The 22,344-nt window shown below is 43.1% G+C and overlaps 1 protein-coding gene across 1 annotated transcript in view; it reads right to left on the bottom strand.

Moving 5' to 3' along the window:
* The window catches only part of LOC147009398 (uncharacterized), a 97,964-nt gene that overhangs the window by 59,975 nt on the left and 15,645 nt on the right, over positions 1–22,344 (bottom strand). Inside the window, 1 exon segment of the mRNA XM_085862190.1 lies at positions 7,137–7,247. Coding sequence (XP_085718316.1) covers positions 7,137–7,247 — 111 coding nt within the window.

Below are 22,344 nucleotides of genomic sequence, written 5' to 3' on the forward strand. Positions count from 1 at the left end.
ATCTCTGTAAGTATATGTGTAGTTAGGCCCAAACCCGTTGTTTAGAGGGAATAAATGTCATTCATTCGGGCTGCGACCCTTCTAGATAGCCGTTTTTCTTTTACTATCTTTATTTTGGACCAGCCGCCATTACTACCATTACTACCACCACCAACCACGTCTCAACAGCCATCACACAACAACCACCAACCGCAACGCCACTTCACAACAACAGCCACGACCCTTGCCGTCACATCTCGCTCTCGCAACCATCGCATCACCGCCATTCCCGCGCCGCTTGTGGGCGCCGATCCTGGACTCGTGCAGGGCACGCACCGAGCAGCGGGTGCAAAAACACCAGCCTTTCCGAAGCAATCGGATCAAAAACGACTCACGCCCACTTCTGTTCCGTCCTATCGGCGAGCGTGGGGCGATTTGGCCCCGCCTCCAGGTGCGTCGGAGTATAATCGCTATATACAGATTCATGGATCAAAAAGCATTCACGCCCACTTTTCCTCTATCCAATGGGGAGCCAGCCATAGGTAAAGGGTCGAAGGTGAAGGAGCGAGGCCCCGGGGGCTATAAAGGGCCGCGTTCGCTCGCCAAAAAGGCAGTTGAGTTGGGAAGAGTCAGTCAAGAGAAGAGTCGGAGAAAGCAGTTGGACGGAGCTGTGGAGAGTGGGAGAGTTGGAGAGGTGGCGGCGGCGAAGGCAGTCGAGAGGGCGCTCGTGTCAGAGTCGGGGAGCTGCGGAGAGGAGAGGCCGGTAACGCGACCGAGGTCGCGGTGGAGACGCTCGTCGCGGGACCCGAGCCAGCGAGATATCCTCCTTCCCCCGAGCATCAACAACCCCCTCCTGTTTCCCCCCGCGCTGAGATAGTGCGAGAAAGGGGCCCCGTTCCCACCCCATACCAGACACTGTCCGCGAGGCCCGCGGAATCGGGGCGCCACCGCCATTTTGCGGCTCATCACCAGACGGGTAGGCTCGACGCGGTCTCGGCCCCAGGCCCGTCTGCCCCCTCATAGTGGAGGGTGGTCCCTTTTTCTTTTGCTTTGAGTATATGTGTTGTCGGCGCCGTCTGTGAAGTAAAACTGTATAAGTGTTGCCGTGTGCTCGGTAGTCGGTGGTAGATCTGCATGGTGTTTTGCTTTTACATTTGCTTTTTGTGCATTATTGTGTGTTTCTTCTTCTTTTACATTTGCTTTTGGTGTATAATTGTATATGTGTGCTTTCCGTTTGCCGCGGAATAAATGTGCTTTATGTTGAACTGTTTTCCCGTTTCGCTTCGTCTTTTCCTTTATTGAATCTCCATCTTACTTCACGTAAAGGGTTGGTCGTGGGCTAAATACGCCCAATAATTAATCGGAACCGTCGAGGCCGACGATAACACCGCTCGGTTATCCCGATAGTACGGAACGGGTCGCTTAAAGTGGCCCGTGTCCGAAGTCGACCTGCGGCGAGTTGCGATCGCCCGGTCTACCCTCCGTGTGAGTACTGAGGGAGGTCGAATTTGGCGAGCAACCCTATCCCACGCGGGGGGCCGATTGGCACGATCGTGGTGAGGCCGAAAGGCCCACCCGTGACTAGTTCCCGGCGTTAGTCCGAGAGGGTCACGACGGGATTGTCCGTCCGGTGGGCGACGTTCCGCGATTCGAGTTACGTGGCCGTTCGCACGCCGGCGGGCGCGAATCCGCAACTATATATATATATATATATATATATATATATATATATATATATATATATATATATATATATATATATATATATATATATACATACATATATATATATATATACAGTCGACTACTCGTAAGTCGTCACCATCGGGACCGAGAAAAAAGTGACGACTTAGACGTGTGATGACTTACGCGTATGCGAACATTCCTGATGACTGTGGGGTGAAGGATGAAGTCGCGCGTGGCCTGGACACGTACGTGTGAGAGGGCGCAACAATCTCTAAGCCGGCTATTGCACCTAAACGCAAACACAATCCTCGGGGCATAGGTTGGGGTTCATTGGTGAGTTGGAAAGTGATCAAGCAAAGATGGAATTTGCTGAAACCAGATGATGAGCACGTCATCGACATCTTCAAAGGACACACATTTCACGCATTTCACACTTACCACCGGCCTCGCGATCTTCTCCACTTGTCCAAATATCTTGCCCTTATTCTTCAAGATATCGTTCAATGTCTGGCGTTTGATGTCGAACTTTTCAGCTATGGCTGTTTTCTTCATCAGTTGGTTTGCCTCGCAAAACTTGATAATGTCATATTTTTATTGGTAGGTTTTAGTTGTAAGCTTACGCTTAGTTGCCATCGTCTTGCCTGCAGTGCGATCAACGTGTGTACATATCCAAAGTAGAATGACAACTGTCGTCACGACGACCACGGCTTATGACCCCGTCTTGCGTAATACCCAATACAGTACTCAATACCCAGCTTCATGGCCTAGCCTGGCCACACACTGAGCCAGCGACCACCATGGTCGCTGACTGAGCTGAACGCAGCAGTTATAAATAGCCTATCACTGGCGGTGTAAACCAATGAGCGCACATCACGATTCCATGAAATTGGGCTTCTCACGAGGCAGCAGTTCCGTGTGACGAGTTTGGCGTGGTAATTTACATGAGTTTCCATTACGTGGGAACGGACAACATCTGACAACTTAGACGAAGTGACGACTTACAAACTTTATTCAAAGGGATTTAACTTTAGATAAATTCAGGACTTTTTGACGCTGCCAGCTAAGGCAAAGTGATGAGTTACACACTGCCGACTTACGAGTAGTCTACTGTTTCTATATTGTTACGAATTCTGGCCCGCCTGGCGTGCGATCGGCCACGTAACTCTAATCGTGACCACGTCACCCACCGGACGGACAATTCAGTCGTGACCCTCCTGGAACTACCGCCAGGAGCCAGTCACGGGTGGGGGTTTAACCTCACCACAACCCAGTCCGCATTCTACCCGTGCGAAATAGGGTGAATCGCTGAATGTCGATATACCTAAATACCCGCGCGGGTAACCTACCGAGGGGTTGCACCACGCCGCAGGTCGGCTTAGGACACGAACCGCTTAAGCGGTTCATTCCGTACTACAGGGATAACCGAGCGGTGTTATCGCCAACCTTGACGGATCAGATTCTTCTTGACCGGGTGTTTGAAACCCTCTACTAATTTATTCCGCGACTCAAGATGGCACTTTCAAAAGGGAAAAAGACGACGAACGGGATACCTTTCACACAAGGATATTTATTTAAAGCACATATTGCACACACAACACAAGCAAGGAATCATGCACTTTACAAGCAAGAAATAAAAAACAAAAGCAATACGACCGACCATAAGCAAGGATCAATTTACATGCACAATTACTTACACAGTTTCTACTTGGCGGGACACGGCGCCACAGCATGCATACAAAACAACAGGAAAACCCTCCCCATAGGCAGGGAGGTAGACGGGGTTCGTAAACCTTTATGGCATGGCACCTGGAGGACCGAACGGGCCCCGTGAGACCGAAGGGTCTTACCCGCGCCCTCGTGGCGCGATGGTGGGCAGGTCGCGACGTCGACTCCACACGGCCTTGCGTAGCCGCGCCTGACCTCGGGCCCCTGGCGTGGTCAGCGAGCTCTCTCCGGCGTTGCTGCTGGTGCTTCCACGACCCATGACCAAACAAGCAAAAGACCGAAGGGCAGAAGGGGCTTCAGGACCAGAGAGAGAGAAGCCCAAAACGAAGAGTCCAAACGAAGAGGTCCAAACGAAGGGAGGGAGAAGAGAAGCCCAAGGGGTGACCAACGCCACGAGACCACGAACGAACGAGCCAGCATGAACCGAGAAGAGACCCCGAGCCTCGCGTCTGTTCGCCTTTTGTAAAGCGGGGCTCCGCCCTTTGCCCCGCCCCATTTCTGGCTCCACCTCCCTTCTGGAAGCCTCCCAAAAAGGGGCGTGCTTTCTCGCTCCCCCCTCCCCGTGCCGTGCGAGGGACGAGGAAGTCAGTTTTGGCTCGGGGCCAGGGAATTATTCCCCCAAAATCAGACCCCTCCTTCACATGACCTTTGACCCCCGCTCGGATCACACCTCCCCCATACCAAGCGCGGGGAAGAACAGGCAGGAGAATCAGGCGGGAAAAAAACCCCACAGGCTTCACGAGTGCTTTTTGTTCTGCCATTCGGAAGCGGTTGTTGAGAGCGACGTTGGTGGTGGTGGTTGTGGGGGTGGTGTGAGCGTGTTTGGCGTTGTGGCATAGTTAGTGGTGGCGGTTGTTTGTGTGGAGGTTTGTTGCAATGGTGGCTCAAAATAATGATAGAAAAGAAAAACGGCTATCTCAAAGAGTCGCAGCCCGGTGAACACGAAGGATCCCCTTTAAGCAATGGTGGGGACCTATCTGCACATAAACTTAGCGTCATAACTGATCTAAGGAACCTTTATGGTGTATTGCGAATTTCCACTGCCGTAACAAAATATATATATATATATATATATATATATATATATATATATATATATATATATATATATATATCTTCTTCTTCTTCTTCTTTCGGCTGCTCCCGTTAGGGGTCGCCACAGCGGATCATCCATATGATCCGCATAGTGATTTGGCACATGTTTTACGCCGGATGCCCTTCCTGACGCAACCCTGGTCGCCTCTTACGACACAGGGATATGGTACACCTATTTTAACCGGGGTATACACCGGCCCAGTACACTGGTACTAATTTCGCCGACCTCGGAAGGATGACAGGCTGAGTCAACCCCCTGGTGTATTAATTCAGTGGCCCAACAGGGCTTGAACTCAGGACCTTTTGGATCCCAAGCCACTGCCCTATCCACTGCGCCAACACCAGGTATATATATATATATATATATATATATATATATATATATATATATATATATATATATATATATATATATATATATATATATATATATATATATATATATATATATATATATATATATACACACAATAAATATTAGTCGTATAGTGATTTCATTCTGTATAAAACAACAAATAATGAATGTATAAAATTCAATATAAAACAAGTATCTCACCTCTCATCTTGTGAAAACGATTGATCTGCAAGGTTGTAGTAAAAATCTGAATGCTCCATATTCAAAATAAAACATATGAGGCAAGTTGGTATTAAATAGGCAAGTTGATGACGTCAATGAAATGTGAAAACAATGGGTTTTTCAGGGTGTGTCTCATAAAAGAAATGACTGAGATTTTTTTGGCTGGGTTTGGGTGTGAGGGCTGAAATAAAGATTTTATCATTTCTTTTATATAAAACTTACGTTTAAAATATATTCTTTTTATTAAAAGTTGTTTTTGCTTGCTTTCCACGAAACTTTGTTCTGTTCGTGTTCTGATGATTTAAGATATAACCATGAGAGACATGGGCACAGAATACTTCCTCATTTTCACAGCAAGACTGTGCTCTTAAAGGCACTTCCCAATTTTACAGAACCGGTTAAAACGCTCGGCTGCCCTAATTAAAATCTAATCAGATAATATTGGTGCTTTGCCGAGGGTGCGCTCCCCGTTCAGGTAACCACGTGACCTCCAGTTAAATGGCATAATTCGACAGTGGACACGAGAACTCGTGGTTAACTGGGTGGCATTCGTGGTTCTAAAGCAACTCACCGTACCACAAAGTTAATTGTGAGCGATGGCCCCAAGTCAGGCTCTTCCGAGGACAAACGGGGATTAAACCTCCTGAGTAACAAACTAGTGTCTCAGTACCCGTGGCCGTAACAATACAATGAAAATTTACCGTCGAGTGGACAATTTGATCCTCGATGATCTTTACAAATCCCCCCTGTTTTCTGACCGGAGCAGGGGCACCATCGGTTGTCACAGAAAGTATATTTTCCGATGTCAATTCCTCTTTCTTCAAAATGATTTACAAACGTCTCCACTACATCCTCCCCTTTTGTTGTGCCGTGCATGGGTATTAGGCAACATACCTCTTCTCTGTCTGAATCACAGTATCTCACAACTGCTAACCATCGTGTCATTGAAATCCACACTCTCAAGCATGACACAAAATAGCATTGCACCTTTTAATGTCACAGTCTGTTGTTTGATGTTTTCTGCCACTTCGCTTGTGCGCTTCTCCACTGATTTGGAAGACACAGATACATCTTTAATTCTGAAGATGATTGTGTCTTTACTGGGCAAACCATTGAACAAAACATCGAAACAGCTGAAAAAGACTCATATATTCCTGGTCTATAAATGGCTTTCCATGTTTTCATGTTTTTGCGTGTGTGTGTGAGTGTGTGTGTGTGTGTGTGTGTGTGTGTGTGTGTGTGTGTGTGTGTGTGTGTGTGTGTGTGTGTGTGTGTGTGTGTGTGTGTGTGTGTGTGTGTGTGTGTGTGTGTGTGTGTGTGTGTGTGTGTGTGTGTGTGTGTGTGTGTGTGTGTGTGTGTGTGTGTGTGTGCGTGCGTGCGTGTGTGTGTGTGTGTGTGTGTGTGTGTGTGTGTGTGTGTGTGTGTGTGTGTGTGTGTGTGTGTGTGTGTTCAGAGAGACAGACAGAGAGAAAATTTTGTGTGTGTGGGGGTGTTAGAAAAGTCAGCGGAGGAGGTAGGGTTTGCAAAGAGAATGAATATGTCATGCTCAATGAATTTATTTATTATTAAATACATTAACTACATTAAAATCAAATTTTTAAAATGAATTTATTACATTAAATACCCAGCGATTTTGGCCAAAAACAACATATAAATCAAGAAAATGACCAAATACCAAGATCGCAATAATGAAGTGAAAAGGTCCTGGAAGTTGAAGAGATCCGAAATTTGCTTGTCAATTTGTTGCCGTATTTTTCTGTCACCCCACTATCCCACGAGCCAAGTTCACAAACAAACTTGTAAAATAAATCAACCAAAAGTGTCCAATAAAAGCTCAATGAGAATTAACAATCGTACAAATTTAGGATAACAAAATAAAACAAGGTACATTATTGTTGACTAAAATATTTCACCGAATGATGAAAGGGACAATGGATGTTTGAGAAGTTGATTTACAATCGTGGTTATTTCTGAAAGCAATAAAATCAAAACGTAGGGGGGTTTTTTTTTCTTCTTCACAACAGAGTCCATCATCAAAATGTCTGAAACAACATGTGGAGGTATTGACAGAAACCTTCATAGGGATGGCTCTTGCAGAAAGAAGCTTCAGAGTCATTTGGTTCTGGGAGATCAAGGTGGGCATCAATGTCGTGCTCGGTTTTCACTTCAACTTTCACAAATACATCTGGGAAAAAGAACTTTTATTAAATGCAAGCAGTATTGTGTTTCATACATTGGCAATCTTGTGTCACATTCCATACTATTAAAAAGGGAAATAAATATTGCATTAAAATCACTGATTTGAGGTTTTCCTTAAAGAGAGAAAATAAAACATTTCTCCATGGAAACAGTGTTGTGTCAAAGCATTACATTCGGAACAAGCTGCCTCGATGTTACAAGACGCTTCTTACCCGAACATAACTTCAGAGGGAATTTCACCATTACCAAAAATCACAACAAACAAAATAGAGAAGGCAAGAAAAATGTAGAGCACCTAAAATAGAGAATGTTTTCTCCCAAAACTGCATTTTTAATTTTTATTTATATTTTTGCATACATTGTCAAGGCTCATACGAGAGCTAACACACAACGCAGAGCAAGGGGGGCATGAGACAAGAGGGGCGGGAGAAGGAAGGACAAAACAGTGGGGAACTAAGACATTAGGAGATCTGTGGAAAGGAGAGGGATGGGGTGGGGAACATGGGGTGTACAAGATGGTCATTACAGGGACTTTCAGGAAGGAAAGCAGGGAATTTGAAGGAGGTGGGTTTGGGGTGGATCAATGGGGGAAGGAAGGATCGAGGTTTTGGATGGGCGAAGATAAGAGGTGGTTGTGAACAGCTGTTTTGAAGGCCTGGAGGGAAGAATGGGATTGAAAAGAGTGTGGAAATTTATTCCAGAGGCAGGAAAACAGAGGAATGAAAGAGTGAAGGTCAGCAGCGATTCATGATTTTGGTAGTTTTATCAGAAAGGGGTTGCTGGCGGAAATTAAGTGCCCTGCGAAAAAGATGGGGTGGACATATCGTAGACAGAACGTGGGGGGGGGGGGTGAGACCGGAGAGGAGACGGTGGAAGACAGAAAGACCACTGACCTGCCTGCGGTGAGAGAGTGAGAGACCCAAACACTCAGCCTCACCGTGGGAGATACCAATGATCCTAAATGCCTTGATTTCCACAGCGTGAAGCCGAGAAAGCTGAGAGGCAGGAGCACCAGTCCAGAGGGGAGAGCAGTACTCCACCAGGCTGCGGATGAAAGTTTTGTATGTGGTCAGGAGCTCAGGTGGGCCAAGGAAGGACTTTGCACGATGGAGGATTCCCAGTCGGCGACTGGCCTTGGAGGCCAGGTTGGAAATGTGGCTTTCACAGAAAAGATAATGGCAGATAGTGAGACCCAGAAGCTTGAATAAAAGGACTTCTTCCAGCTGATTGTTGAGAAAGTAGATGTGGTTGGGGGGGGGGTTCCAAATGGTCCTTTCGGAGAGACATAATGAGAGTGTGACATTTGTCAGGATTGAAAGACATGTTCCACGTGTTAGCCCAGTTGGTGATTTTACCCAGAACTGCAGAGAGCGAAGCAGCTGCTGCTTGCCAGTCTGAGGGATGACAGATGGTACGGCAGAGGGTGGAGTCATCAGCAAAGAGATAAAGAGGATTTTCCAGAGAGTTGGAGAGATCATTGATGAAAACCATAAAAAGAACAGGACCCAGAACACTGCCTTGAGGAACTTCAGCCTGGACCGGAAGAGTGGATGAGAGAACTCCATTTAGGGCCACACGTTGGCTGCGACAGGAGAGGAAGTCTGCGAGTCATGAGTGGAGATGGCCGTGGATACCATAGGAAGAGAGTTTGGTGAGCAGGGCGGGGTGCCAGACATCAAAAGCACACAATAAGTCCAGGGATATGGCTGTGATTTCATGTTTGGCATTGAGTACCTCCATCCATTGTTTGGAGAGCAGAAGCAGCATATCCAGAGGAGAGTGACCTGGTCTGAAAACAAATTGATGATCGGAAATCAAGCCATTGGAGAAGAGGAAGGATTTAATGTCTGAAACGATGATGGATTCCATAACCTTGCTGATGATTGAGAGAAGGCTGATTGGTCTTTTTTTGCAGGGATCTGTTTTTGTACCTTTTTTATGCATGTCGGTAATGTTTGCTGATTTCCAAAAAGATGGCAGATGACCTTGAGGAAATGAGAGGGTGAATAGAACAGAGAGAGTGAGCAAGAGCAGAGGAGCAGGTTTTTAGGCCATGTTGGGTGATGCCGTCTGGACCGGTTGTAGAATCTGGGGCAAAGTTTGACAGCAAGCCTCCACTTTATCAGAAGAAAAGGACACAGAGTCCAGGGACAGTTGGGTGCGACTGGGTAAGGTGTGTACAGAAAGTGAAGGGTTTCGGTCACAGGATTTCGATGCAAACACCGAGTTTAGGCATTTAGCCTTTTCACGTGCGGTGTCAACAGTGCGGCCATTTGAGGTAAGGAAGGGGAAGGAGGGGGAACACACCAGAAACAGATCTGATTAGACGCCACCAGGATTTGGAAGAGGGAGCGAGGTTTAAGAGTTCATACTTGAGCTTCAAAAGATGATATTTTCTTGCTCTCCTGAGGGTAGACACACACTTGTTCCGAGCTTCATGGAAGGAACTGAGATTACCCTCAGTTGGATTTGCTTTCCATGAAGCAAAGGAAAGTTGTTTCAGGACAATTGCCTCAACACAAGCTTCAGTGAACCATGTGCGGGAGGAAGGGTAGGGCAACTGAAGACAAGAGGGGATAAATCTGTGCATGAGAGAGAGCAAGTTTCTTTGAAAGAATTCCCAGGATGAGTTGTTGAAGAAAGTAGCAATGGGAGACCAGTCTAGAAGTTTGATGGCTGCTTGGAGACCCTGCCAGTCGGCCTAAGTGAAATGCCAGACTCAGTGGCGTTGAGGTGGTTCTCTGATAACAGCCAGGGAGATGTCTACTTTGAAAAGCATGTGGTCAGAAAAACCGATTGGAGCGGAGGAAGAACAGCAGATATTTTCAGGGAAATTTGTCAAAATCAGATCCAGAAGAGATGGAGTTTGAGAAGTTGCACGTAGAGGTTGGTTGAGATTCGGGTCGAGAAGTTGACCAATTGAGTCAATCCCAATGAGTGGCAGAAGTCTTTTGCTGAAAGGCCATGGCACATGGAGAGGTACCCATGCCCAGCCAATTGGCATGATGACAATTGAAGTCACCACATATGAGGAAGAGAGAGTTCAGATGAGAAGATAGAGGTTGGTCCATGTTTTTGGACAGTGAGATGTAAATAGAGTCATCTCTGTTTGGTGGACGGTACAGTACACATATAAACATGAGGTGGGAGTGGAGGGGAAGCCATAGCCAGAGGTATTCCTGGGGTGTGGGGGAGTGAGGGCAGTGCATAGAGAGTGAGGAATAGAGTCTTTAATGAAGAGAGCAACTCCTCCACCAGGATGAGGATCAGGTCTGTCATACCAGGGAGAGATACGAGGGAGTCAGAGACATTCTTGCGGGAGGAAAGTTTCTGTTAGACAGATTATGTCTGTTTTGTCAGTGGCAACCTGTATGGAAAGATCTGTAAGGTTTGAGCGAAGGCCCCAGATATTTGAGGTCCACACTATTAATGAAGAGGGATGGGAGGAGGCTTTGGGTGCAGGGGATGGGAGGGGAGGGGAAGGGGAGGACAAGGGAGGAGGGGGTGGGGGGAAGTTAGGAGAGTTGTTGAAAGAGTGTGGGGGATTGCAGAAAAGCGAGGGAGGGAGGCGGATGAAGAGGAGAAAAGGCTCTGTGGTGCTGGGTTGAGGTGCAGTGGGGGGTAATATGAGAGGGGGCAGAAGGCAGTTGAGGATTTGAGTGGGTGGAGGGATGAGATGGGGTGAGAGGGCAGCGGAAGGAGGAAGCTTTGTGGATGTGAGTGGTGGGGGGGGGGAACTTTGAGAAGGGTGAGTGAGGGGGGTGAATGGCGGGAGAAGGGTGAGCGGGGAGAGTTGAGGGAGAAAGGTGAGGGGGGATTTTTTGAGAAAGTTGGGAGGGAAGCTTGGAGGGAGAAGAGTGTGATGGTTGCTTTGAGAGGGAGGGGTGAGAGGGGTGAATTAGCACTGAAGTTGGAAAAAAAAATGGTTGATTGAAAGCGAACAAGCATAGCAAATTGCGGTTTTTACAATTTTTCGTTTGGAAATGCGATTGAAGACATTTCTTGAGGGATGCAATGAAGGCGAGTTAAGAGAATGGAAAGAAGAAATGTTGTAACAGTTGGATTTTTTTAGACATGGTATGAAGGAGAGGTCGAATTGAGAGCAGTCTGTTGAAGTAGAAAAAGAGTCGTGAATTATGATACGGTATTGAATGTCACACGTGTGAAAGAGGAAGATGAAGCATGATAAAAGATCGTTTTTATTTTTACTATAATTATTTTTTGAAAGAGTTTTCCTCCGATTAGGTAAAGGAAAGGTTGAAGAAAAAATTATGAGGTGAATGGTGAATTTGGATCAGTAAACGCAGAATGTGGAAACAGATCATGTGGTTACGGGAGAAGAACGTGGTTGTGGGAGGTGTTTCGTAAAAAGTGAATATATTTATTTCTTTGTTTATTTTTAATAAGGATTGCATAAGATTCGGAAAAGGAAAGGTTGAAGTAAATTTGTGGAGGTGTATGGTGAATTTGGAACGGTAAACGAGGAATGAAGCTGATGGATCGATGAAAAGTATCGGGAAGAGGGTAGAGAGACACGTGGTTACAAGAGGTGTATACAGTTAGGAAGGATACAGGGAAATTATTATTTTTTTGATGGATTTTTGAAGATTAGGTAAGATTCGGGAATGTGAGGTTGTAGGAAGAAATTGTGAAGGTGGTGGTGAGAGTGGGTCAGCTCAAGTAGAAGAAAGATGGTGTGCCGGCAGAAGGAGGAAGAAGAAGAAGAAGAAGAATCGGGACTTGTGCGTATGTCGGGAGAAAGGTTGCTGTTTTATTTATTTATTTATTTTAATTTAAGACAAGGATGATTGTTTTTCTTTTCCAATGGTTCATCAAAATACTTTGATTCATCCCTCACAGTTGAAGCTTGTCTTCCATCTTTTGTGAGAAGAAACATTAATCTCGGAGTTAGTTTAACAGGGACCTCAAGAACCTTAATTCATCATTCAATATCAATACCTTTTCTTGAACAAGATGAAATATTGCTGGCTGTTCTGTTGAAATGAGTCTTGCTTTGGTTTTTGATTCCGCTGAATATTCATTGTTTTGAAGAGCATTAACAATATAATCAGGGGGTGATTAATCTCTCCCAGTTGTTGAAATAATCCTTCATAATCATATTCTAATTCTCCTATATGCTCTCATTCTTCCTCCGTCATTTGACTAAAATCTTTTAACATTTGAAGTTTTCTAGGAGTATCTTATATTGTGGGAACTGTGGAAACATGTACAATTTTTTTCTTGGGAAGTTTTTAAAAGTGGTTTAAAAAATTTCTCTTGTTTTCTTTCAAATGCTTCTTCACCCGTTAGTTTCTGTCTGCGTTTCTTCTTTCTCTCTTGCCGTTGTTTTACAACTTTTGAAACCAACTCTTGATGTTCCTTAAATCTTCTTGCTCTTTCTTTCGCATCCATTTATTTATTGGAAAATATCATTTCATGAATTGTAAAGATCAACAGGGAAATTTTCATTTTCTTCATCATCCAAGTATATGTGTTCAAATAAATCCTTTTCTTTAAATATTTCATCAAATTCTTTATTAACATTAATATGAGTTGTCATTTCTTCTTCACTAATACTTGCATCTCTGCTTTTCATACGTTTGCGTTGAGTTTCTTCATCAACATCAAAACCGAATGATAAAATCTTCACCCCGCTCAGATGTTTAATAATTTGTCTCGTTCCTTCTGGATTAGTTTCTAATATCCCAAGACCACCAGATTTTAGTTTCTTTAACTCACTCTTACAATGTGAATATTTTGTTGTACCAAGAGAAACCTCCTCAAATATTTTACCTTCATTCCTCAATCGCATATGTTCCTCCACTGAAATATAGTGATAATCTTTACCTTTTACTTCTCCAGGTCTTATTGCTCTCGTTGTTGTTGATACAATGCGTATCACGGGGTGTTTTTTTAAGTAAATTTACAATATTCTCATTTGTACTATACAAGAATCTTGATTGATGAAAGTTTTTTTCCAGAAGCAGATTTACCCACAATATTTATAATAATAGTTGTCACATATATGTAATTGTTTATAAAACAAAAAAATATATCCCTTAATATCACATCTTGTTTCACAACAATATATTTTTATTTTTCAGTCGTGTGCTTCATATAATCCCCAAATTCCTTTTTACTGCATAATGTAGAACAATTATTGAATCTATTGAATTTAACTTGAATAAAATAAAAGTATTAGCATTGTTTCTGATGGAACGACGAGAAAGTTGAAAGTACGATTGACTAAGATAAATACAATTACAAAAAGAATGTCTCCCTCTTGTGTAGTAGCTGTCCATTACCGTTTGGTTTCTCTCATGAACACAATCATCAAAGATAACAAGGTTCTTTTTTGATTTATCCAAATCTTGGGGAGACGGTATATCATCCGTATTATCACTAAGAATACAAGTTATCGGTTTTGATTTCTTCATACATCTCTGTGTATCACAAAATACTTGTATTATATCTTCAATGTTATAATCATTTAGGTTTTTTTGAAGTTTAAATAAACCGATTATATCTTCTTTTTGAAGACCAGCATTAAAACCTTGTGAAAGTAGTTGATACTATGGTTGAAAACTCGACTTTGTGAAAATTATTGAATTATCATAATCTAAAAAGTTGGGAGTGAGGAGCATCTTCAAAAGTAAGCAGGTTTTTCCACATCTGCTTGAACCAACTTTGAGGCATCTTAATGAATTTTGAAGATTTTTATGATTGTTAAATTTTATCCTATTTTCCCAAATGGGTAAGAAATCATTCATTTATATATTTGGAAAACAGGTTATTTAATTTATTATTGGCTTTTTTAGAAACTCGATATTTTATCCTAAGTTCAGGTTTAATTTCAAGTTAATCCATTATTTTATTTATGCAATATCTTGTGTTGATATTTCCCTGAAAATCACATCCATGAATAATATATAACAACAATCCCTTGAACATTTCTCTAATATGTTCAGTTTCTTCCCTTGTAAGGAAAGGTGTGTTATCACCCTCATACTTTACATTCATTTCTCTAATCAATTTTGTAAAGTAATTCATTTTTGGTGTAAATCTAAATGAATTATTTTCCTTTTTATATTTATTATTATCATTAATTAGAAGAAAATCACAGAATATACATTGTGTATAGGCTTTTGACTCTGTGTTTAATCGCCGTCTTTCACACGCAGGACAAATCTCAAATTTGTCATTTGGAGAATCAGGGAATTCAATAGGCTCAAAATCGATCATATTTATAAAGTAAAACTTTACTTAAACTAAAATTCATCTTCGGAATCATCTATAAAACTACTTTCATAACGATCATAATCACTCTCATAATCTTTAAAATCTTCAGTTGAATACTGACTCATATTTCATCAGTAGAAACAACATTACCATTGATATCGATATACTTTTTTTCATTACCAGATTCAACTATAACATTTTTTATATTAAAGGGAATTTTAAAATGATCTGAAACTGCTATTGAACGAAATGTCATTATACCTGATATATTAACATCCTTTATTTCATCAGGATTTACATCTTTCGGGTTTTTGAAAAAAATACAAATTTCTCCTTGCATATTACAGATGGTCTTATCTTTTCTTTCTAAAGCTTCATCCATAGGGTTTTTATTTTTTGATACTTTTTCTTGTTTCATTGCTTTTTCTAGTTTTGAATATATTTCCAGAAGGAGAGGAGAAACTTTTGTTAGAGATACATTAATTGATGTTCTTCCAGATACACTAAAAGCTCTTCCACTGAAGGAAATTGAAGAACTCATATTATTCACCAGAATTGTTTTTATCCAATAGTTGTTATATTTATCTTTGTTCAATTTTACATCCTTGACATATTTCTCAGAATCTTTAACAAATGAAGAGATTGATTGAAACTTGTCTTTTGTGTCTTGAAGCATTGTATTTATTAAGTGAAAAAAGTTGGAGGATAAAATGGTTTTAAGCACAGTTCACCTATAACTTAAACGAAATTTTCATCAAGAAAATTTGTTTAAGCAAAGTTTTATTATATAAATATGGTGAATACAACGTACTGCAATGATTTTAATCACGAATATTAATATTATAAAAAACACCTTCAAACCAACAAACACACATTTAATCTATTTCATCAAATATCTCCACTTGACCAAGAAACAAAACATTGTGATAGATGTGATAATGATATTCTTAAAAATAATTATAATAGACATCTTCAATCACGTAAACACAAGAACAATGAAAAAAGGGAAGCTAAATTCTCCATTGAAAACATTGATGGGGCATTTAAAGGGCATATAAAAATAAGATTGTTTCATTTTCAAGACCCTGGATCATCTTCAATCATGGAAGCTGTTGATATGGTTCAACAAAGTATTGAAACTATAATTAAAAACACATTAAGTGAAATGAAAACTTTTAAGTTTTATATGGGGGTAAAATTGAAAATGGTAAGACAAGACGATGAAACTTCTCCCGAAATGAGGACAAACCCACACTTTATCTCATCATTTCCAGATTTTGTAAGATGTGATGTTTACGATGATGTCCAGAGACAAGAACAAGATGTTGATAACACTGTAGCAGGTTCGTGGATTTACTATCACAAAAATAATCTTTTCAGATATACACATCTTAAAATCAGATCCTCTTCAAGCTTCTTCTTATTTTGATTTACCAAAAGAGATAAAACTCAAGAGAGCGGTTGTTAATATTCAAAACAAAGATAATAAATGTTTTCTATGGTCTGTTCTTGCTCACTTTCATCCTCCACAATGGAATTCTGAAAGGGTTGAACATTATAAGAAATATGAGAATACATTAAATGTTAAAGATTTCAAGTTTCCAATGTCATTGAGAGATAATCCTAAATTTGAGAAAATGAATAACCTATCTGTTAATGTATATGGATTAACGGATACAAACAAAGTTCAGATATTAAAAATTTCAAACAACTATAAAAATGATGAAACACACATTGACCTTCTCCACTTTACTTTAAAGGAAAAATCACATTATGCTTTCATCAAAAATTTCTCAAGATTAACCAAATAACAAATATTTGAGAGAAAATGTAAAACGTATCCTTGTAAGAGATGTCTCAACTCCTTTCACACAAAAGAACGATTAAATAAACATTCGATATATTGTAGTAATCATAAATAAACCGTAATCAATTTACTAAAAGCAGGTTCAAACATATCATTCAAAGATTTTAACAAATCTATAAAACATCCGTTTGTGATATATGCTGATTTTGAAAGTATCCTTGAAAAGATAGATACTGTTTCTCCAAATCCAAATAAATCATACACAAATATATACCAAAAACATACTCCTTGTGGTTTCTGTTATTATATAAAATCTTTTTTTCCAACTTCAGTGCCAACTCACCCCCCTCACCCCTCACTCTCACTCTCAAAGCAACCATCCCACTCTTCTCCCTCCAAGCCTCCCTCTCACCTCTTTCAAAAATTCCCCCCTCACCTTTCTCCCACCTTTCATCCCCCTCACTCTTCCTTCTCTAAGTTGCCCCCCCTCTCATCCACCAACCTGCCTCCCTCCACTGCCCTCTCACCTCCATCTCTTCACTCCACCTTCTCAAATCCTCAACTGCCATCTTCCTTGTCTCTTGTCCCCCCTCTCTCACAGCACCACAGAGCCTTTTCCTCCTCATTCGGCCCCTCCCTCGCTATTCTGCAATACCCCACACTCCTTCAGCAACCCTCCTTACCTCCCCCCTCGTCCCTCGTCCGACCCTCCCCCGCCCCCTCCACCTCCTGCACCAAAAGCCTCCTCCCCTACCTCTTCATTAAAAGTGTGGACCTCAAATATCCGGGGCCTTCGCTCAAACCTTTCAGATCTTTCCATGCAGGTTGCCACTGACAAACCAGACATTATCTGCCTAACAGAAACTTTCCTCTCCCAAGACGTGTCTGACTCCCAAGTATCTCTCCCTGGTTACTCCCTCTTACGGTATGACAGACCTGAGCCTCGTCCTGGTGGAGGTGTTGCTCTCTTCATCAAAGACTCTATTCCTCACTCTCCCTGCACTGCTCTCACTCCCCCACACCCCCAGGAATACCTCTGGCTTCGGCTTCCCCTCCACTCCCACCTCATGTTTATATGTGTACTGTACCGTCCACCGAACAGTGATGACTCCATCTACACCTCACTCTCCGAAAACATGGACCATCTTCTATCTTCTCATCCAAACTCTCTCTTCCTCTTATGTGGCGACTTCAATTGTCATCACGCCAGTTGGCTAGGTGTGGGTACCTCTCTCACCTGCCATGGGACATCAGCAAAAGCTTTCTGTGACTCATTGGGACTGACTCAATCGGTCAACTTCCCGACCCGGATCTCAACCAATGGTACTCCATCTCTTCTGGATCTGATTTTGACAAATTTCCCTGACAATATCTGCTGCTCTTCCTTCGCTCCAATTGGTTCTTCTGACCACGTCCTTATTAAAGTGGACATCTCTCTGGCTGTTATCAGAGAACCACCTCACCGCCGTCGAGTCTGGCATTTCACTCAAGCCGACTGGCAGGGTCTCCGAGCAGCCATCAAACTTACAGACTGGTCTCCTATCACTACTTTCTCAAACATCAACTCATCCTGGGAATTCTTTCAAAGAAACTTGCTCTCCCTCATGCACAGATTTATCCCCTCTCGTGTTCAGTTGTCTTACCCTTCCTCCCGCCCTTGGTTTACTGAAGCTTGTGGCGAGGCAGTTGTCCTGAAACAACTTGCCTTTGCCTCATGGAAAGCAAACCCAACTGAGGGCAATCTCAGTTCTTTCCACAAAGCTCGGAACAAGTGTGTAGCTACCCTCAGGAGAGCCAGAAAACAACATCTTTCTCATCTCAAGTCTGAACTCTCAAACCTCTCTCCCTCCTCAAAATCCTGGTGGCGTTTAATCAAATCTGTTTCTGGTGTATGTTCCCCCTCCATCCCCTCCCTTACCTCAAATGGCCGCACTGCTGATTCCACACGTGATAAAGCTGAATGTCTAAACTCGGTGTTTGCAGCTAAATCTTGTGTCCCAAACCCATCACTATCTCTACCCACTTTACCCAGTCGCACCCAACTGTCCCTGGACTCTGTATCCTTTTCTCCTGACAAGGTGGAGAGCTTGCTTTCAAACCTCAAGTCAGATTCTGCAACCGGTCCAGACGGCATCAGCCCACGTGTCCTCAAAGCCTGCTCTTCTGCTCTTGCTCACCCTCTCTCTGTTCTATTCACCCTCTCATTTTCCCAAGGTCATCTGCCATCTGCTTGGAAATCTGCTAACATCACTGCCCTGCATAAAAAAGGTGCAAAAACAGATCCCTGTAACTATAGACCAATCAGCCTTCTCCCAATCATCAGCAAGGTTATGGAATCCATCATCGCTCCAGACATGAAATCCTTCCTCTTCTCCAATGGCTTGATTTCCAATCATCAATTTGGTTTCAGACCAGGTCACTCTACCCTAGATATGCTGCTACTGCTCTCCCATCAATGGATGGAGGTCCTCAATGCCAGACAGGAAATCCGAGCCGTATCCCTGGACATATCACGTGCTTTTGACACAGTCTGGCACCCTGCCCTACTCACCAAACTCTCTGCCCATGGTATTCAAGGCCATCTCCACTCATGGCTCGCAGACTTCCTCTCCTGTCGCAGTCAACGTGTGGCCCTAAATGGAGTTCTTTCATCTCCTCTTCCTGTGCAGGCTGGAGTTCCTCAAGGTAGCGTTCTGGGCCCTGTTCTTTTTCTGGTTTTCATCAATGATCTCTCGGACTCTCTGGAAAATCCTCTATTTCTCTTTGCCGATGACTCAACCCTCTGCCGTACCATCTGTCATCCCTCAGCCCGGCAAGCAGCAGCTTCTTCACTCACTGCAGATCTGGATAAAATCACAAACTGGTCCAACACGTGGAACATGTCTTTCAATCCAGACAAATCTCACACTCTCACTATGTCTCTTCGAAAGGACCGTTTACAAAACCCCCCATCCACTTTCTCAACAATCCTCTGGAAGAAGTCTTTTCTTTCAAGCTTCTGGGTCTCACTATCTGCCATGACCTTTCCTGGGAAAGTCACATTTCCAACCTTGCCTCAAAAGCCAGTCGCCGACTGGGAATCCTCCGTCGTGCAAAGTCCTTCCTCGGCCCTCTTGAGCTCCTGACCACTTACAAAGCTTTTGTCCGTAGCCTGATGGAGTACTGCTCTCCCTCTGGGCTGGTGCTCCTGCCTCCCACCTTTCTCGACTTCACGCTGTCGAAACCAGGGCTTTTAAGATCATTGGCATCTCCCGCAATGAAGCTGAGTCTTTGGGCCTCTCACTCAATCACCGCAGGTTGGTCGGTGGTCTTTCTGTCTTCTACCGACTCCTCTCCAGCCTTGCCCCCCCTGCTCTCTCTGCGATTTGTCCCAACCACATTTCCGCAGGGCGCTCAAGGTCCGCCAACAACCCCCTTCTGGTAAAACTACCAAAATCACGAATCACTGCTCATCTTCACTCTTTCATTCCTCTTTTTTTCCCGCCTTTGGAATAAACTTCCTCACTCTATTCTTTCCCATTCTTCCCTTCAGGCTTTCAAAACAGCTGTTCACCACCACCTCTTATCTTCCCCCATCCAAATCCTCGATCTTTTCTACCCCCGATAATCCACCCAAGCCCACTTCCTTCAATTCTCCTGCTTTCCTTCCTGAAAGTCCCTTTAATGTCCATCTTCCCCTCGCCATGTTCCCCGTCCCATCCCCATCCCTCTCCCTTCCACAGTTCACCTGTGTCTGTTCCCCAATGTTTTGTCCCTTCCACTCCCGCCCCTCTTGTCTCATGCCTCCTTGCTGTGAGTTGTGTGTTAGCTCTCATACGAGCCTCGACCAAGGTATACAAAAAAAACAAAAAAAAAAAAAAATCAGCTGTTGGTGATGAGTCCAACAAGTTATAACTTTATAGGGGGGAAGATGCCTCAGAGGAGATTGTAAGACGATTGGAAAAAGATTGTATGAGACTAAGAGAAATAATGGTGAAAACCTATAAACCAATGCCATTAACAAAGGAAGAGAAAAAGGAATTTAGACAGAACAGTACCTGTCATATTTGTGATGAGGAAATTGAGGGAGGGGTCAATGTTCGGGATCACTCTCATCTTACTGTTAAATATAGAGGTCCGCTCATTCCCATTGTAATCTTAATTTAGAAGCCTCCAAATTTTATTCCTGTCTTTCTTCACAACAACGCTCACTATGACACACATCTATATATTAATACTGAAGGACCAATTTTGTGCTCCTCCTTGCGGTCGCGTCACATTTTTCTCGGTACTGTGACCTGGACTGAAAGAAACTTCGTACCTGCAAGAGTGCATCGCACATAGTGGCAATAGTCAACCTTCAACTCTGAAGCAGAATAAACACTTTTCGTTTTACATTCGTTTACATGGCGACGTGTGACGTCACAGCTGAGAGGCGTCAGGACGTCATGACATCATCGGTCATTCGCTGACGTCATTACGTCTGTCGTCGACAGACCGTTACCGCTGAGAGGTGTAATTCCACTCCTCGAAAATAGCGTCTGCAATGTAAAACCCTCTTCTGCACATGCTGACTACCTCAGAATGTGAACTTGACACAAAAAATGTAACAAGAAACATTGTATCTTCTATATCAGGCCCCCCTAACAAACGGACGCCAACGTTGTCAGACGGAATGAAAACCCGTCATTCTTTTTACAAAAACAGCTAAAATTGATGAAAAAGTGGCCAAAATTGAAACCAACACAGTAATTATGGTCGCAATAGCAGATATAACCGAAACCAACACGTTTATTCTACACGCAAGAACGGTCGTGACGGACAAAAGAACGGTCAATCCCGAAATAGAACGGTGGAGAATGGAAGCAACATCGGTTATTTCCGTCGCGAAACGGCAGAGACCGAAGCGAAAGCGATTCATTCCGGTTACCATAACGTGGAAAACATGGCGGCTTGAAAAGCTCTTGAAGTTATGGTAAGTTAACTTTAACGTAGTCTGCCTTGAATATATGATGTATGTTAATGAAAACCGGTTTGTGGAACGGGATATTATACAAGCAGCGATAAATGCGCCCTCTTGACTTAATGTGTGGCTGATATTTCGTGTAATTCGTGCCCCCATGCTGCAGCGATCAGTGATGATTGATCGTTTATATTTGCAAGAGGTAAAATTTGATAGTAATAATAAATTGCAAATTCCAATAAAATAACAAAGTTAATATGAAGTAAAAACTGTAAAAAAAATCCCATACACGATCCTTCACTCGGCAGCTGGAAATACAGGCAAACCAAACATTATCATCACAACAAAATTCGGTTTAATAAATTGTTAAAACAACATCAGGTACTACCCACTATATATTATCTATATTACATTTATGTTCGAGGCACAAGCACTAAAAATTTACATACCGTAACAGGTCGTTCTAATGCATCCGCCATCTTGTTCGCACTACAGTAACCGGAATGAACCGCTTTTGTTTCGCTCTCAGACGTTTCGCGACGTAAATAACCAATCTATTTCGGGATCGACCATTCTTGTTTCCGTCACGACCGTTCTTGTGTGTAGAATAAACATGTCGGTTTCCATTATATCTGCTATTGCGACCGTAATTACTGTGTTGGTTTCAATTTCGGCCGCTTTTTCATCAATTTTAGCTGTTTTTGTAACAAGAATGACGGGTTTTCATTCCGTCTGACAATGTTGGCGTCCGTTTGTTAGGGGGGCCTGTATATATTAATACTGAAGGACCAATTTTGTCCTTGCGGTCGCGTCACGTTTTTCTCAGTAGTGTGACCTGGATTGAAAGAAACTTCGTACCTGTAAGAGTGCATAGCACATAGTGGCAATAGTCAACTTTCAACTCTGAAGCAGAATAAACACTTTTCGTTGGGGCGGGGGCGGAGGATGAAGAGACGGGGGCAGGGAGTGAAGAGGCGGGGGCGGGGGAGGAAGAGGCGGGGGCAGGGAGTGAAGAGGCGGGGGGCAAGGTAAGCAAATTTTTGGGCGGGCGTAAGCAAATTGAAAGCAGGAGACGGGGGAAATGGGGCGGGGGCT

This window comes from Eptatretus burgeri, chromosome 17, assembly GCF_056783735.1.
Source record: "Eptatretus burgeri isolate ZD-2024b chromosome 17, Ebu_testis_v1, whole genome shotgun sequence".
NCBI classification, from domain to species: domain Eukaryota; kingdom Metazoa; phylum Chordata; class Myxini; order Myxiniformes; family Myxinidae; genus Eptatretus; species Eptatretus burgeri.